Raw genomic sequence first — 16,511 nt, forward strand, 5'->3', positions numbered from 1 at the left:
TAGTAAAACATTTCATTCGTATTGTATTTCCTGTACTTTTTATTGTATATTTTGCTTTTGATATTTATATAGCTTTCATCCTTTGGTTTCCAAACTTACATCATATCCTACAAATAAGACAGTTTCCATGAGAAGCTCCTTTTGATCAATTTATACGTTTTACGTTGTTTCTTTAAAAATCGGAAAGCGAAACAAAACTGAAATCTCTAGTTATAGGCTATGATTTATTTCCATTAATGTCATACCATGAATGTTTTATTGAATAATATCGTTTATCTGAATCGAATTTAAATCTTAAACAGGAATGATGTGGATTGTGGAAAAGGTAAGAATCTCAGAAATAAATAATGCTAATTGCAGGCAAAAACTTGAACGACAGTCGTTGTGCCGGCTAATTTTTCGTGATCATCTACTTTCCATTTTCAATCTCCCTCTGAAAGGCTTCTGTTCCTGGTTTTGCACAATCTGATTTAAAATACAACGTACTAATTAGACCTAAGAGTCAAAAGTAAACGTGAAAACACTAAGATGAAATAAAACTAATTATAACAAAATGCTTATTCTTACTAAAAAATAAATTTAACGGTGACCGAACAATGTATTTAAATACTGTATTATGTATAACTTCAAAGAATCTACTTATATAGTTTAACCCGTTACCAACAGTTGGGCCACCTTCGTTCTCCCAATACCACATGATTTGTGGTTCTGTATCGTCCACAAACTGCTGCCCCAAACAATATTTCAAAGTATATTCAATCAGCCACCACGGCATTTTGTCCAGACAAATGTCTCCAGATACTATACCTGTATCACTGTCTGGAGGGGTTGTTCTTTGCTCCTAAAATAGAATAGATTCTTCGACTATAATTACTGTCAACCCGGTCTTTTCCCATGGACTATATGAGAGATGTTGATGTGATATTCCAGTGAGGCAGCACTATAAAGTTGGGCACTGTGCTCACTGCTACAAGTAGACACCGTCGTTTATATGACTAAAAAATTGTTGAAAAAGACGTTAAACCCGAACGCACGCACGCACGCACGCACACACACACACACACACACACACTCAACATGTAAACATAATTATGAGCTATAACTATTTCTGTGCGGAGCTACACTGCGTTTTGAAATAAGGCGTCTACATTGTTATAGGCAGTACACAGTCAACCCACCCTCTCCCATTATGTTTTTATTCCATGTACAGAATCCAATGTTACAATGCACTAATCAAACATCGCAATTACTTTTGAATCAACATAACAGGAAATGTTACCTTAACCAGAAGTACAACTACAGAATTAGGACACCTGTCGCTGTTGATATTGCTCGCATCAAAACAAACATATACGATAACATATTTCGATGGTAAGAAGCTCACAATATAGTCTCTCCTGTCAAGTGTTCCGACTATACCTATAACAAATAAAGCGCTGTTTCAATACCGTAATTACAAGTGTAGCGGTGTTTCAGTGCAAAAGCGTAAATAAAAGCATTTTTCGGTGCAGTAAATGTAAATAAAGCCCTGTTTCAGGCATAAGTTATGAATAAAGCACCGTTTCAGTGCAGTTAGGTTCTAATGCAGTAAAGTGTAAATAAAATTATTGTTTACAGTTAGTGGCCCGCCCGCTTAGCTCAATAGGGAGAGCGCAAATCTACGGATCGCGGGGTCGCGAGTTCGAGCCCTGAGCGAGGCGTATGTTCTCCGTGACGATTTGATAAAAGACATTGTGTCTGAAATCATTCGTCCTCCACCTCTGATTCAAGTGTACTTGCGGAGAACATGTTTTTACTGGTACAGAATCCAGGAACATTGGTTAGGTTAACTGCCCGCCGTTACATAACTAAAGTACTATTGGCAAACGGCGTTAAACCCAAAAACAGCCAACCACATATGGTTCTCTAGTGTCACTAGAGTTGATTCGCAGTTATCGATGATGCTGTAGATATATGGCGATACCGTACATATAAACTAGTGTCACTGGTGTTGAATCACAGTTTGTGGCGCTGCTGTAGAAATATGGTCATTTAAGAAATGAAAGATTTTTTTCGGGGTTCATGCGAAATGAACGACAAAATAGGATCGGAAAATTCAATCGCTCATGTTTAGTTTGCCGGTCCTATTCTGTCGTTCATTTCGCATGAACACCGAACAAAAATATTTCATTTCTTATATTTACATTATATATCATTTCCTTTTGGAAACAAGATTATATTATAAATTGCACACATTTTGTTGCATTTGACATGAAAATCAGCTTCCCGGCCATTCTATTCACCAGATGGAACAACTGCCACGTCATCTAAGGAACGTTCTCCCTAACTATACGCGGACGTTGTCAAAACAGCGGCCCATTATCACTAAGCAGCGTTGACGTAACTTTCGCGCCTTTCCGTTTGCTGTTCATACGAAATGAACGTCATAATTTTCAATGGAAAAGAATAGGGCGAATGTAAATATATCGTTTTACAGTTATCGATGCTGCTGTAGACATGAAGTCAAATTATACATAATAATTATTGTCACAGTCAGCGACAGTGCTGTAGACATGTGGTCATATCATACATGGTGTCATAGGAGCTGATTTACCGTTAGAGTATAGGGTAGTTATGAGCCCTATGAAAAACTCGCATTTAATTTAGGTAGCGACAGGGTTCAAATACTAGTATAAAGGAAGAGCATAAGTGCCATGTGCGATTTATTTATTAACTCGAAATTGCGAGATACTAGCTCGAAATTGCGAGATACTAGCTCGAAATTTCGACTTAAGTTTCTCGAAATTACGACGTACTAACTCGAAATTTCGGGTTACTAATTCGAAAGTTTGGGTTAGAACGGACCAACCGACCGACCCACAAACCGACCGACAAGCTCACTCTTAAATATCCCCCAAACTTCATTTCACAGTATGATCTAGCGTATCTGAGGTACCCCAGTTACTAAGTATGTGGTGGACTTGGCCTTTGACCTCATGACAGCGGAAGTAATCTGCTGAGTACAGAATGTCAAATAATTTACCTATGGTGTTTGTTTTTGGGTTGAGTTGAACATCACACTCACACATTCATAGGTCATTGGTGTCTTTTAGTTTTTCATTTTTTTTTCATGGTTAAGAAAGACCCCAGGTGCCCCTTCATTCATAATTTCAGACATTTATAGGCACATGGGTAGAACTGCTGACCTTGCATAAGCCAACAGTATGTTTCCCCACATGAAAGAATTCTACTCCCAAAATGACATTTCGAGTCCACAGCAGTGAGGTGTATGTGATTTGAAGCCAGCAACCCGAACCAATTGGCCACTGAAGCCTTTAGGGATTTTATTTCACTTATTTCACTTCTGCAAGTCCAAGAAATTAAGAAATAATACGTTCCCAAACGTGGTTTATCGTAGAATAACCCGAGTTTTTGTTCTTATGCGTAAGAATATATCACGAAGGCCGTAAGCCTGAGTGATATATTGTTTCGCATAAGAACGAAAAACTCGGGTTATTCTACGATAAATCACACTTGGGAACTTATTATTTCGATTCTAACACGACATACTAGTATCAAAAGTGTTAGGAAAGAAAAGGTAACTACTTTTACGACCGTTTTTACTACGCACCTGGATCGGATGACGTCATTGCACGCGAGTGGTTTATTGCAGAATAACCCGAGATTGATTTTGCTCTACATGTATATAGGTTGTTTGCTGGTCGTGTTAGAATCTCAAATAACTGACAGAAGAACCATCTTAAACCTAGGCCATTGTAGATTTCGAGTTAATAAATAAAACGCACCTGTTTCTTATGCTCTTCCGTACTCTTCCGTTTTATATACTCCGTTTGGTTGCAATAGATTTAAGAAATAAAAAGTTCCCAAACGTGGTTTACCGTAGAATAACCCGAGTTTTGAGTTCTTATGCGTAAGAATATGTCACGAAGGCCGTAGGCCTACGGCCTTCGTGACATATTCTTACGCATAAGAACTCAAAACTCGGGTTATTCTACGACAAATCACACTTGGGAACTTATTATTTCGATTCTAACACGACATTCTAGTATCAACAATGTTAGGAAAAAAATGGTAACTACTTTTTACAACCGTGCTACGCACCTGAATCGGATGACGTCATTGCACGCGAGTGGTTTATTGCAGAATAATCCGTGATAGATTTTGCTCTTCATGTATGTAGGTTATTTGCTGGTCGTGTTAGAATTCCATATTAACGTGTACATTTCAAATCAGGTATGTACCGCCGCTAGTCACGTCATAGTTAAAGTGAAGGTTAGCCTTTTGTAACTGTTAGAATCAAAATGTGGCTTCCTTTCTTCTGACTCAAATAATTTCCGCACTGCGAAACCCGGATTCACTTGGATTCTAATTCCAGCTTAGATGTTACAGATACTACGTGGTCATAAGAATCACATTTCCGTTTTTAAGAAATTCAAATACTTTTTTCTGATTCTCATTTTTACATGATATCACTTACATTAGCTATAACTCTCGACTCTTTGTGTTGGTAAAAGTACCTCGGCGTTGGAGATGGACGCTCTACAACTTTCCAGTTAGGCTGACATGATATATATAGCTATCTTCACGTCATCTGCGTATGTATTCTAGGAGACAAGTCAAATGCTTTCTTCGTATCAAAATTTGAGAAAGTGTAAGACAAAAAAGCAGTAGGCTTAACTTTTTAATACTTTGCTTAGTCGAACAGAATATTATGAACATAACAAGACATTGATTAAACTTATGATTTTAAGCGTTTGTTTTTAACGGATTATTTGCTTATTTCCTTGTATCCTTTTAATACTTCGCCCTTGTTTAATTTAACTAATACATACCACTAACTGCGCCAAATATTGCCTTTTTGTCATCAATTCGATTGAACTGTCCTTCAACGAAGGTACACTTGCCCGTCAGATTATTCCTAAAATAATAAACTGTCAGATTAGCTGTCGCGCCATCATTGATATATTTATATATCTTATCTCTTTTTTCTGTTTTATTAATTTCAGTTATTCTGCAGTCAATGGTATTAAACAAAACGATTGATTGATAGTCCGTATTAAGATAAGCTATTAAACGGATTAACATTTGACAAATCAAACATTTTTGCGTGTCTCTGGTACGGGAAGTCAGAATTCATAAAGCGAACTTCATTCTGATTGTGTGTTCCTTTGTATATTTTGCTAATTTCAACTTTGCCTCTATTTTCTGCAAGATGTTTTTGAAGCGAACATTATAGGGAACACTATATGCATTTAGGAAAAAAGTGACCATTCCCCGTAGTGGCCATGTTTTCATGACAAATGAGAACAATTTGGACAATTTGGTAGATAGTTGAAGAAGGACTTTTTCGTAAAATAATTTCAAAATCGGGCGAGCGGTTTAGAAGAAGAAGCCGTTTTAAGATCTTTCTGTCTTTAGGTCTGGTGACCCCATTGTGCAAGGAAGCGGAACCGTTTGAACACCTTTGAAGAAGATCAGCCAAGGAACATCCAGGCCTCCACTACACAGTTTCAGAGATGTCACTAGAAGAAAAGTGTGGCTGGACGGACGGCGTCGGTGAGTGATCACAATAGCCCACCATGAGCAAGCCAAAAAGAAAAACATTACCATCTTCTCCGTTAACCTTTCCAGTAGGTTCGAAAAACTTAGTCAAATAAATGTGTAAGTAATATTTTACCGCTTACTTTACTTATTTTAAAACAAAACTACTACCAATAACTTCCTCGTCTCCGGATATGTGTTTGGTTAATGACGTCCCAGCGAGCCGTCCACTTAAAGTTTATATCTTTGTTTATAGGAAGGTCGTTGTCGATACCGTACAGAGTGATCCAGTCTTCATCCACAGCCTAATAAAATATCACTTATTAAAGACAAGGTATTCGTCCGGATTATTTAAAACAGTACTTTGGGACACACTAAGAAGAGAACTGGTATTATTATACATTTTTTAAAAAATTTCATTCACTGTGAACTCATAAAATTTAATATTCCTGGGGGACTAATTTTCGTGGATTTCGTGATTGAGTCAATCCACGAAATTTAATCCCAACAAACAAGTAAAATTCCCATTCATTTTATGTTCAAAAGTTGAAATCCACGAATTCATATCCCCGCGACCAAAACCACGAAAGTTCATGCCCACGAAAGTTAATGAGTTTACAGTATGTATAACACCTTTCCAAAAATAATTTATAGACTATAAATAAGTCTTTGTGTTTCATTACCATCAGCATTTTGTTAACTATAATGTGCTCAGCCAAGGCTCTAGAGGAAGAGCGTTGTTAGAAGTTATATTACGTTGGTGTTAGCCGGATCATATAGGTGCTTTTCAAAATGTTCATTATACTTATAACCGTCCAACATATAAATATGATAATAAACCAATCAAAAATTGTTTAAAGGTAAAAAATTATACAAAGTGAAAAATGCAACTTAAAGCCAGGTATCCCCCGTAAGGTTTGAATCGGTAATTAAGAGTTTTTAAGCACTGAGCCATGGGAGCAACATGTATGTAATCTGTATTTTTAACAATTGTAATAAGGTTTTCAATGAAGAATGTGAATTCTAAAATCATCCTCAAAGTAACCAGTACGTGAGATCCATTAAAGACGTTCAATCACATTTTAACAACATTTTATGACATTTTTCAGTTTTCCTTAATTCTGTTTTAAGGAACAAAAGCACATAGTGTATAGCTTTAGTTCTATTAGAAATGTATGTTTCATCTTTTTATGAATTTTTTTAATTTACTCATACTAAAAAGCGAACTACACATGTATTTCTTTTGACTGAAGTAAACTTTCTAATTTTACATTTGCCTTTGACTGAAATTGGGATATTTCAAATATCTGAAACAAATGATAAGTTTCAAAACGGCATGTAGATTTTGAATTTGAGATGAGGGTAATAATAAATTCATAAACATGCATTTCTAATAAATTTTGGAAATGTGTATGTTTGTCAAAGCAAATCTTTGACAAATATAATACAGTAGTTCTGTCCATATATTTCCCTAGCAAATTTATACATATTTTAGAATAATCTCGACATAGATCCATAGGGATTGTTTTTCATAGCTTTTATTATCGCCCTTTGCGACAACGTTTCGGCTCAGGGCCTTTATCAAGTCACGTGCACAAGTCTTAGATAACATATTCTGCAATTCTTCTGGCTAACAAATACATAAGATAAGTAACGTTATATGGAACGTTACTTATCTTATGTATTTGTTAGCCTGAAGAATTGCATAATATGTAATCCGAGACTTATGCAAGTGACATGATAAAGGCCCCGGGCCGAGATGTAAAAGATTGATTGTTAAAATTCAAACACATTCATTAGCTGACCAGAATCTAAATTACTACCTTTAAATGCAATTAAAGAAGACATTTCATCTAATAAAGACTGCTCTAAAAATATGTGAAATCGCGAACATCTGTGTCGAATCTTCCAAATTATGACAATCAAAATCTAATCATTTTATTTAATTAAGTATTCAAATATTTAAATCCTACAATTTAAGCTATATTATTATCATGTAAAACCATTGTCACTGTAGGATCACTATGTTTCACGGATTGATTTCAAATTTATTATTTAAATGCATGTCACATTTTGGCCGTCTCTTCGAAACATGACGAGCGTCTGTAAAATATGGATATCGCGAATAAGTACGGAAGCGTGTGACATTGCATATATTATGTACATATCACATAAATAGCACATAAAAATATTCAAAGTTTATATATTAACATGAAACATGAATTTGGTGAGAAATAACGGATTATCAAGATTTAGATAGACAAATACAGACGCATTAGCAGTGAGTGTATGTGAGCGAGCGTCATATTTTGTCCGGGCCATTTATCTGTAATTGTTGTATTTTCATATAACTTGGTACAATTGTTCTCCAGCACACTGCACAATAGACGCGTATCTCTTTGTCAAAGGTCAAAGTCACACTCACAATTCAATTGTCAAAAATGTTGCACAAATCATATAGTCATCTGTCATTGTCATAGTTTCGTATCCATTGGTATAAACATTTAGAATTATAAGTAGGCGTGTCGCGCAAAGCTAGGTCAAAGTTCAAAGTCACTCTCAGAGGCCAAATGTCAAAATCAGTTTATTACTGTTTTGTCCAGGGCAACATTTTATTAATGATTGTTGTATTTTTCATATGACTTTGCACAAATGTTCACGACAATAGATACACGAGACCGATGACTTTATGCCATAGATAAAGTTCACACTTAGAGGTCAAACGTCATAAATTGATAATTTATATATCATCTAAGCCTTAACTGAATTATTAGATTTCATAGTATCTAGTAACTTAATACAATTTTTCAACATGATAAACAGGCGTGTCACACACAAGACCCGGATGACAGTTCTAGGTCACACTTAGAGGTCAAAACTTAAATATTGAGCATTTATATATTCACTAGTCTATAATTTTATCAGACATTGTCATCTGTTTTGATTTAACTTGGTACAAATGTTCATCATAATGAGTAGAAGTACCACGCATAAGATCCATTACTGTATGTCAAAGATGAAGGTTAAGCTTAGAGGTCAAATGTCCAAAATTGATAATTAGATGTTAATGTTACTTTATAAAAGGAATTTGAAACCCTAATTTTGCAATTATCAAAAACTATATCGTTTTTGCAAAACTGTAAACATTGATGTTTCATAAATAAAATTGTCGTATTTGTATTGATTCAAGATTTAATAAATTAAATGAGCCGCACGATGAGAAAACGAACATAGTGCGTTTGCGACCAGCATGGATCCACACCAGCCTGCGCATCGCTGGTCAGGATCCATGTTGTTCGCTAACATTTTCTCTGATTGCAATAGGCTTTTCTGGATCCATGCTGGTCGCCAACGCACTATCTTGGTTTTTTCATGGTGCGGCTCAAATGAACTTGGTATTGTCATCGGTAAATACGTAATATATTAAACAAAATAAACATGACACCAGCATTTATGATATTTATCCCTACTTTATAACAACACGTTTCAATAAAAGTGAAAAGCCGAAGACTGTCCATTATGTCAAAGAATAGACAAATCGAGGCGCAACGCGCCGAGATTGTCCATTCTTTCATATAATGGATAGTTTGAGGCTTTTCTCTGACTTAAAACACCGCACTCTATAAAGTGAAAGTGCGACACCACCAGATAACATGTCACCAGATCGGACAACGCGACACTCTAAGGATATTGTTGTCGTTTTGAAGTAAGCAGTTTCAATTTTTTCTATACACAATGTGAATCAATAAAAATCAGATTCCTGCATTTTTACAAAATTATGCCATTTTTTTTCCACTAAGCAGTTGTTGGTTAAATTTTTGTATGTTAGCTGGTATCTCAGTACCCACTAATGGGAATGGATTGAAAATTGCACAATTGTCCAGTGTCATGAGCTAACATGCATTGTACAGGTTCCATAACCCTTTTTGCAATTTTACAAAATTATGCCCCCTTTTGTTGTTGTTGAATAGTCGAGCGTTGCTGTCCTCCGACAGCTCTTTTTTTTATATTACGTTGCCTATTTTCATTTATTTTGCACTGAATATGTCATACCAGGTGTATATCTGCGATACTTTTTTTTATTTCGATTTAGAAGTACAAAAAGAGGACTGTACTACTTCTAACGGTTTAATATTTAAACTAACATTCTGTAATTAATTTTGGCACATTGTTTGATAATCATTTGACTGATAATTCATTTGGGCGATTTGGGTTAAAGTCATACGTTCCCCTTCAGGTGTTTTTTTTTCATTGCAGTTACAAGTTCTGTAAAACGTTGCAGTTTATATTTCGAAACTTTCGAATTTCATAGGTTGATGTACTTACACCTCTCAACATACAAGGTTGTTACTACACCTGTCCATTATTAACCTGTACCTGTCCATTCTTAAAGAACCTATATAATGGACAAAACTAACAAAGGATAACATCACAACCGTGTTTTAATTATTACATCGGTACCACGTTTTGAATTTCCGGTGAATGACTAAAATAACAAGGCAGTCTGAAAGACAGCTAAATCCCCCGCCACTGCTATGGATAGTGAAAGGGTAAACCTTTGATTTTAGCTGTGACCTTGACCTTGAACTGACATGGCTGACTCATGAATTCTGCACAACGTCTTGATGAGGTGATCATTGACCAAAGTTTCATGAAAATCCTTCAAGGGTTTAGGAGATACAGAGCTGAAACTTTGACCTTCATTGTGACCTTGACCTTGAGTTGACATGGCTGACTCATGAGTTCTTGATGAGGTGATCATTTGACCCAAGTTTGATGAAAATCCTTCAAGGGGTTAAGGAGATACAGAGTGGACACCAAATGGAAGGCTCAAACCTTCGACCCTTAGTTATGACCTTGACCTTGAGCTGGCATGGTTGACTCATAATTTCTGCACATATTTCTGATGAGGTAATCATTTGACCCAAGTTTTATAAAATTCCTTCATGGGGTTTAGGAGATATAGAGCGGACACAAAATGGAAGGCTCAAACCTTTGACCATCAGTTGTGACCTTGACCTTGAGCCGACATGGCTGACTCATAAGTTCTGCACATCGCCTTAATGAGATGATCGTTTGACCCAAGTTTGATGAAAATCCTATCCTTCAAGGGGTTTAGGAGATATAGAGCGGACACAAAATGGAAGGCTCAAACCTTTGACCCTAAGTTGTGACCTTGACCTTGAGCCGGCATGACTGACTCATGGGTTCTGCACATCGTCTTGATGAGGTGATCATTTGACCCAAGTTTTATAAAATACCTTCAAGGGGTTTAAGAGATATAGAGCGGACACAAAATGGAAGGCTCAAACCTTTGACATTGAGTTAAGACCTTGACCTTGTGCCGGCATGGCTAACTCATGGGTTCTGCACATCGTCTTGATGAGATGATCATTTGACCCAAGTTATATAAAATTCCTTCAAGGGGTTTAGGAGATATAGAGCGGACACAAAATGGCAGGCTCAAACCTTTGACCTTGAGTTGTGACCTTGACCTTGAACCGACAAGGCCGACTCATGGGTTCTGCACATCGTCTTGATGAGGTGATCATTTGACCCAAGTTTCATGAAAATCCTTCAACGGGTTTAGGAGATATGGACCGGACACGATTTTGTTACGGACGGAAGGACGGACGCAGACCATTCCTATAATCCCTCCGCCACGGCGGGGGATTAAAAAAGAGTCATTTTATACCATGAATAATAATATAATGATTTAACCGGATGCTTCTCCTGACGCAAAAAAAGAAACAAACAAAAATATTATGCCTTAGAATCAAGTATTAGTACCCTATTACCAACGATAAACTAAAACAATAAACATTATTATTTAACTTCAGTGAGTTAAAAACCAATTTAAATTGCAACTATTGATATGGAGTTTATTGTAATGTTTCACACAATGTCTAATTAAGATACTTACAAAATCAATGCATATGGAGAATGGAGAGATAAAAATATCTATAAATGATCGTGAAAACTAATGGCAAAATTTGACAGGTGAAGGAGGACCTAATTAAAATTTGTTGATATTTTTGCCTTTCAGTTTGACTTTCTTGAAAAATGTCTAATATTTTGTAACTTACAAACTTGACAACTTTTGATTCAATTATCAGAAATTCAGTAGGGTCATTTGCATGGTTGCAATGAGAAAAAAAAACAGAGCCCTTATTTCAATATATATATATCGAGGATTAATTTATGAGCGCATATATTTCAATACCAACTGTGCATTAAAATAATTCTTTGACGTGTCATTTGTTTGTTTGTTTCGGGTTTAACACCGTTTTTCAACAGTATTTCAGTCAAGTAACTGTGGGCAGTTAACTTAACCAGTGTTCCTGGATTCTGTACAGTACAAACCTGTTCTATGCAAGTAACTGCCAACTTCCCCATATGAATCATCAGAGGTGGAGGACGAATGATTTCAGATACAATGTCTTTGATCAAATCCTCACGGAGAACGTACGCCCCGCCCAGGGATCGAACTCGCGACCCAGCGATCCGTAGACCAACGCTCTCCGGGTGTAACCTAATTCCTGAATGATGGTTTTTGGCAGTTAACGTAAGGCTATGAAGTGACAGTGCCGGAAAACAGACAAAACATACTTTTATCAAACAAATCTTCAGGAAATTGAAGGCGTATTCCCGGCTACAACGTAATAGTGCTACAATGACGTCGTATCAAATTAGTTAACTTAACTAATGATACTACTCTCGCTTTTGTCTTTACGGAAGTCACTTAAGCAAGAATGTGCATGCTTAGGTATGCCTGTCAACAGAATGCGAGAATAAATCAATGTGGTATTAAGAAGTGTGTTATTTTCATGAATCTATATACCGTCATTTCCTTTTAATGAGATTAAAACTAGAGAAACTTAATATATGTCTCGTTGGTTTAGAGAAATTTATTATCACAATTTCAGCAACTCATATGGCTTCTTTCCTAGGTTTAAAATGCTATATTAGTACTCACGTGCTCTACGAAGTCATCATAGGATATGACACACTCTTTTGGCGGTATTCTGACACCGATCAATGCGGACAATGTATCGTCTATGCGACTGATTGGTCTGATTGGCGGCGGGGCCTTCGTTGTCGGCGTCATCATTGTACTTGTAAAAGGTGGGGGTAAATACGTTGGTCTGTATATTGGCCGGTGATATTTGCTATACCGATATCTGCCACGATTCTTTTCTCTATGACCAATGCACCTCGAAATAGTGACCAACAGTATTAACACTGTGAGCCTCCTGCAACACAAGGTCTAGTGATAAAACTGATGTTACAGTATTTTTAAGATGGAAACATTGCTGTTTTAAAACGTTTGGGAAACAAATATCATAAATATATTATAATTGGGATTCCAATGACAAATAGACATATCTCACACTCCCAAAATTCACGCTTATTAGACCTAGACTGGAAGTCAGCGTTCATGTTTCGCCAACTGAGTTAGCAAGCCGCCTGCGTATATTACGTTCATATAATCCAATATTTTTTGCATTCGTTCGCCAATGACAAATACAAGAAGTATCTGTAAAATATGGCATGTAAAACGTTGCTAAATTATATATGTATGTTATTATTATTGCATGTTTGTTATTGTTATTCAATGTCGTGTCATTCATATTCTAAAATTTGCTATTGTTATTGTATATGTCGTTATTCTTATTGTATTTTCGATATTCTTATGGTAAAAGTCATTATTGTTATTCTATATTTCGTTTTTGTTATTGTATCCTTGATATTGTTAGTCTTACCATTGTTATTGTATATGCCGTTATTCATATTGTATAATTATGAATAACGAAATATAAAATTACAATAATTGCTTTTACTATAAGAAAGTCGAACATACAATAAGAATAAGGACATATAGAATAATAATGGTAAGTCTTAGAATATGAATGACACGACATTGAATAACAATACCAGAGATACAATAACAATAACGAAATATAGAACATATTATAACAATAATGACGTTTACTATAAGAATATCGAACATACAATAAGAATAACGACATATACAATAACAGTGGTAAATAAAATCTGTAAAAAGATCCTTTGGAAGCAAAGAATGCAACCAAGAAGAATAAGAGCAGACTCGGTTTGATGGAGTCTGTTCATGAGAGGTAATGAAATGTGCAACACCTCTCACGCCCCCAGCACCGGCTTAAGCGGAACTCTTTTACACCTATGTTGAATGGACTCCATTATCCCAAAGGACCAGAAAATATAACAACACTGATTCCAAGTACGGGGAGAATTTTTACAGTCGCCACACGGCACTTAAAGATTGCTGTTGTGATAATTAATAAAATCTGTAAAAAGATCCTTTGGAAGCAAAGAATGCAAGCAAGAAGAATAATAGCAGACTCGGTTTGATTGAGTCTGTTCGTGAGAAGTAATGAATGTGCAACACCTCTCACATCCCCTAGCACCGGCTTAAGCGGAAGGAACTCTACTACACATATGTTGAATGGACTCCATGATCCCAAAGGAACAGAAAATATAACAACACTGAATCCAAGTACGAGGAGAATTTTTACTGCTGCCACGAGGCACTTAAAGATTGCTGTTGTGATAGGTAATAAAATATGAAAAAAGATCCTTTGGAAGCAAAGAATACAACCAAAAAGAATAAGAGCAGACTCGGTTTGACTGAGTCTGTTCATGAGAGGTAATGAAATGTGCAACACCTCTCACGCCCCCTAGCACCGGCTTAAGCGGAACTCTATTACACATATGGTGAATGGAATCCATGATCACAAAGGACCAGAAAATATAACAACACTGAATCCAAGTACGGGGAGAATTTTTATTGCCGCCACACGACACTTAAAGATTGCTGTTGTGATAGTTAATAAAATCTGTAAAAAGGTCCTTTGGAAGCAAAGAAAGCAACCATGAAGAATAATAGCATATTCGGTTTGACTGAGTCTGTTCATGAGAGGTAATGAAATGTGCAACACCTCTCACGCCCCCCAGCACCGGCTTAAGCGGAACTCTATTACACATATGTTGAATGGACTCCATGATCTCAAAGGACCAGAAAATATAACAACACTGAATCCAAGTACGGGGAGAATTTTTTTTTAGATATCTTGAAAATTATGCTATATTTCTTAAGAAGGTTAAAACTTAACTACTGACAAACTTTTTATTATGGAAACACATGAGAATTTGCTGTTGTTACTGCTTTTTACGATGAAATTCGAAAAGCGTTTGTCACGCTTTTACTCCATGTAAACTGTCTCGATTATAAATGTCTATATTTTGAGATCAATATTCACTACTTCAGCTATAGCGCTATTGGTTACGACAACGGGAAAATGTCTTTATTGCTGCGGCGGTTTGGGGTTCGATTCCCGACGCGGTCATCTTTTTTTCTTGAGTTGGAACTTTTAAAATATTTTAGAAACAAAAGTTCATATTCTAATGTTCATAATAAGACCAAACTTCAATTTGAAAGAAAGATTATTTTTTAGCCAAATCTGGAGGCATGCTGCTTTAACGTTTTACTTTGAATGTATTTTAATTTTAAATTAATAGTATGTTTATGAATAAATTAATCGAAAAAGTTTCAACCTGTGTCATTATCCGAATTACTATTGAGTACATTAGCAAACAGAAAACGAAGTGTTTACATGTAATAAAGAGGTAAAATATCTCCCCGAATATAACGGCAGTGTAATTCGATTAAAAGGTATAACGAGGCGGTTACACTATAGAATTAGTGAATAACTATTATACGACAGTCAATTAAACACGTGTTGGTCTTTATTATATACCTGTTGAAAACGTAAAGTACAACTATGTTGTATAACAACAATAGCTTACAACGAGTACAACGAGCGTATAACAAGCATTACATTTCAAACACTTCAAGTGCTTTCCTAATAAATATTCCGATTTGGATTGTTTAGAAACAGAAATTCTATCGATAAGTATTTCGAACATGTAGACTCCTATCTATAGGAGTCGATTAACTTTTAAAAGGCATGACTTCAATCAAAACGTTTAATATCTATCTTTAAAGATCCATGTTCATAGCAATCAGAAATGAGTAAATAATGGCGCCATCAGAAATGAGCAACAAGAGATAATAAGTAATGACATTGCCGAGAATTAATCAAGAATGAGTCTCTAATGCACAAAAATAGCTAAAAACTAGTTACAAAGTCACAAAAAGCTTCCACTGAGCAACAAGAGAGAACACATTATGGCAATGTAAAAAAACGATCATCATTTCTGCGACTTTAACTTGTATCGTATTTTTGCCATTTGTTTTTTGTCAAGTAAAGTCATTAAACAGAATGAAATACTGACTTCAGGAATACAATAAAGAATATATACAAATACAAACGAAAGACAGATAACAGCCCAATCTGATCTACAACCAACAGTTAACGTTGAATGATATTGATACATAATCTACCTAAATTTAGAAAATATGACGCTTTATAAGAGTCAAAGGCAGAAAATTTAACAATGGCCACTGCCTTTAAACATGGGTAAATGATGGAAAATGTTAAATAAAGTTGTAATTCTCACCGTTTCGACTAGAATAATTAAAGTCAAATATTAATAAGCTTACATTTTCGGCCTGCTTTTCTATCCACTGCGAACACCGGCAAATATGCAGGGCCTTGCACGTTTTTCAAATGATATCTGGTTTAACTTAGACGCATTTCCTTGAAGCCGTTGGCAGTCTACAGTTAAATCAAATACTTTTTCTGATACCTGATACAGGAATAACCACATTTTCCCGGTAAATGCACATAGCAACAAAATAGCGAACAGACTTCCTTGAGGTTTTACGCACAGACGTTTGGGGTCAGGACCCCTTTCCTCTTTCACCGTCAAATGTAAACCAGTATCGTTCAACATTTTTACACGAACTGAACATAGGGTGTGGTCATAGTCTAGAACATATTTTATTACAGTTTCAGTCTGTCTTAAAA

At 35.9% G+C, this 16,511-nt stretch overlaps 1 protein-coding gene across 1 annotated transcript; it reads right to left on the reverse strand.

The window, feature by feature from the left end:
- Nucleotides 1-288: 288 nt before the first annotated feature.
- On the reverse strand, nt 289-16,221 carry LOC128556052 (uncharacterized). The gene is made up of 7 exons (XM_053539956.1): nt 16,145-16,221; nt 12,518-12,794; nt 5,713-5,846; nt 4,833-4,918; nt 1,280-1,419; nt 661-841; nt 289-465 (listed from the first exon to the last, which is right to left on the reverse strand). Coding segments are annotated over exons 1-7 (876 nt in total). The 5' UTR covers nt 16,147-16,221; the 3' UTR covers nt 289-409.
- Between the last annotated feature and the right edge of the window lie 290 nt (nt 16,222-16,511).

The sequence above is a fragment of the Mercenaria mercenaria genome, chromosome 3 (genome assembly GCF_021730395.1).
Source record: "Mercenaria mercenaria strain notata chromosome 3, MADL_Memer_1, whole genome shotgun sequence".
Lineage (NCBI taxonomy): Eukaryota > Metazoa > Mollusca > Bivalvia > Venerida > Veneridae > Mercenaria > Mercenaria mercenaria.

Excerpts from the sequence above, each read along its gene's own strand:
- LOC128556052 (XM_053539956.1), bottom strand. Across the intron at positions 4,919-5,712 it reads CGGAGACGAGGAAGTTATTG|GAATAATCTGACGGGCAAGT; the intron begins GTAGTAGTTTTG and ends TTATTATTTTAG. Across the intron at positions 842-1,279 it reads TAGTTGTACTTCTGGTTAAG|GAGCAAAGAACAACCCCTCC; the intron begins GTAACATTTCCT and ends ATTCTATTTTAG.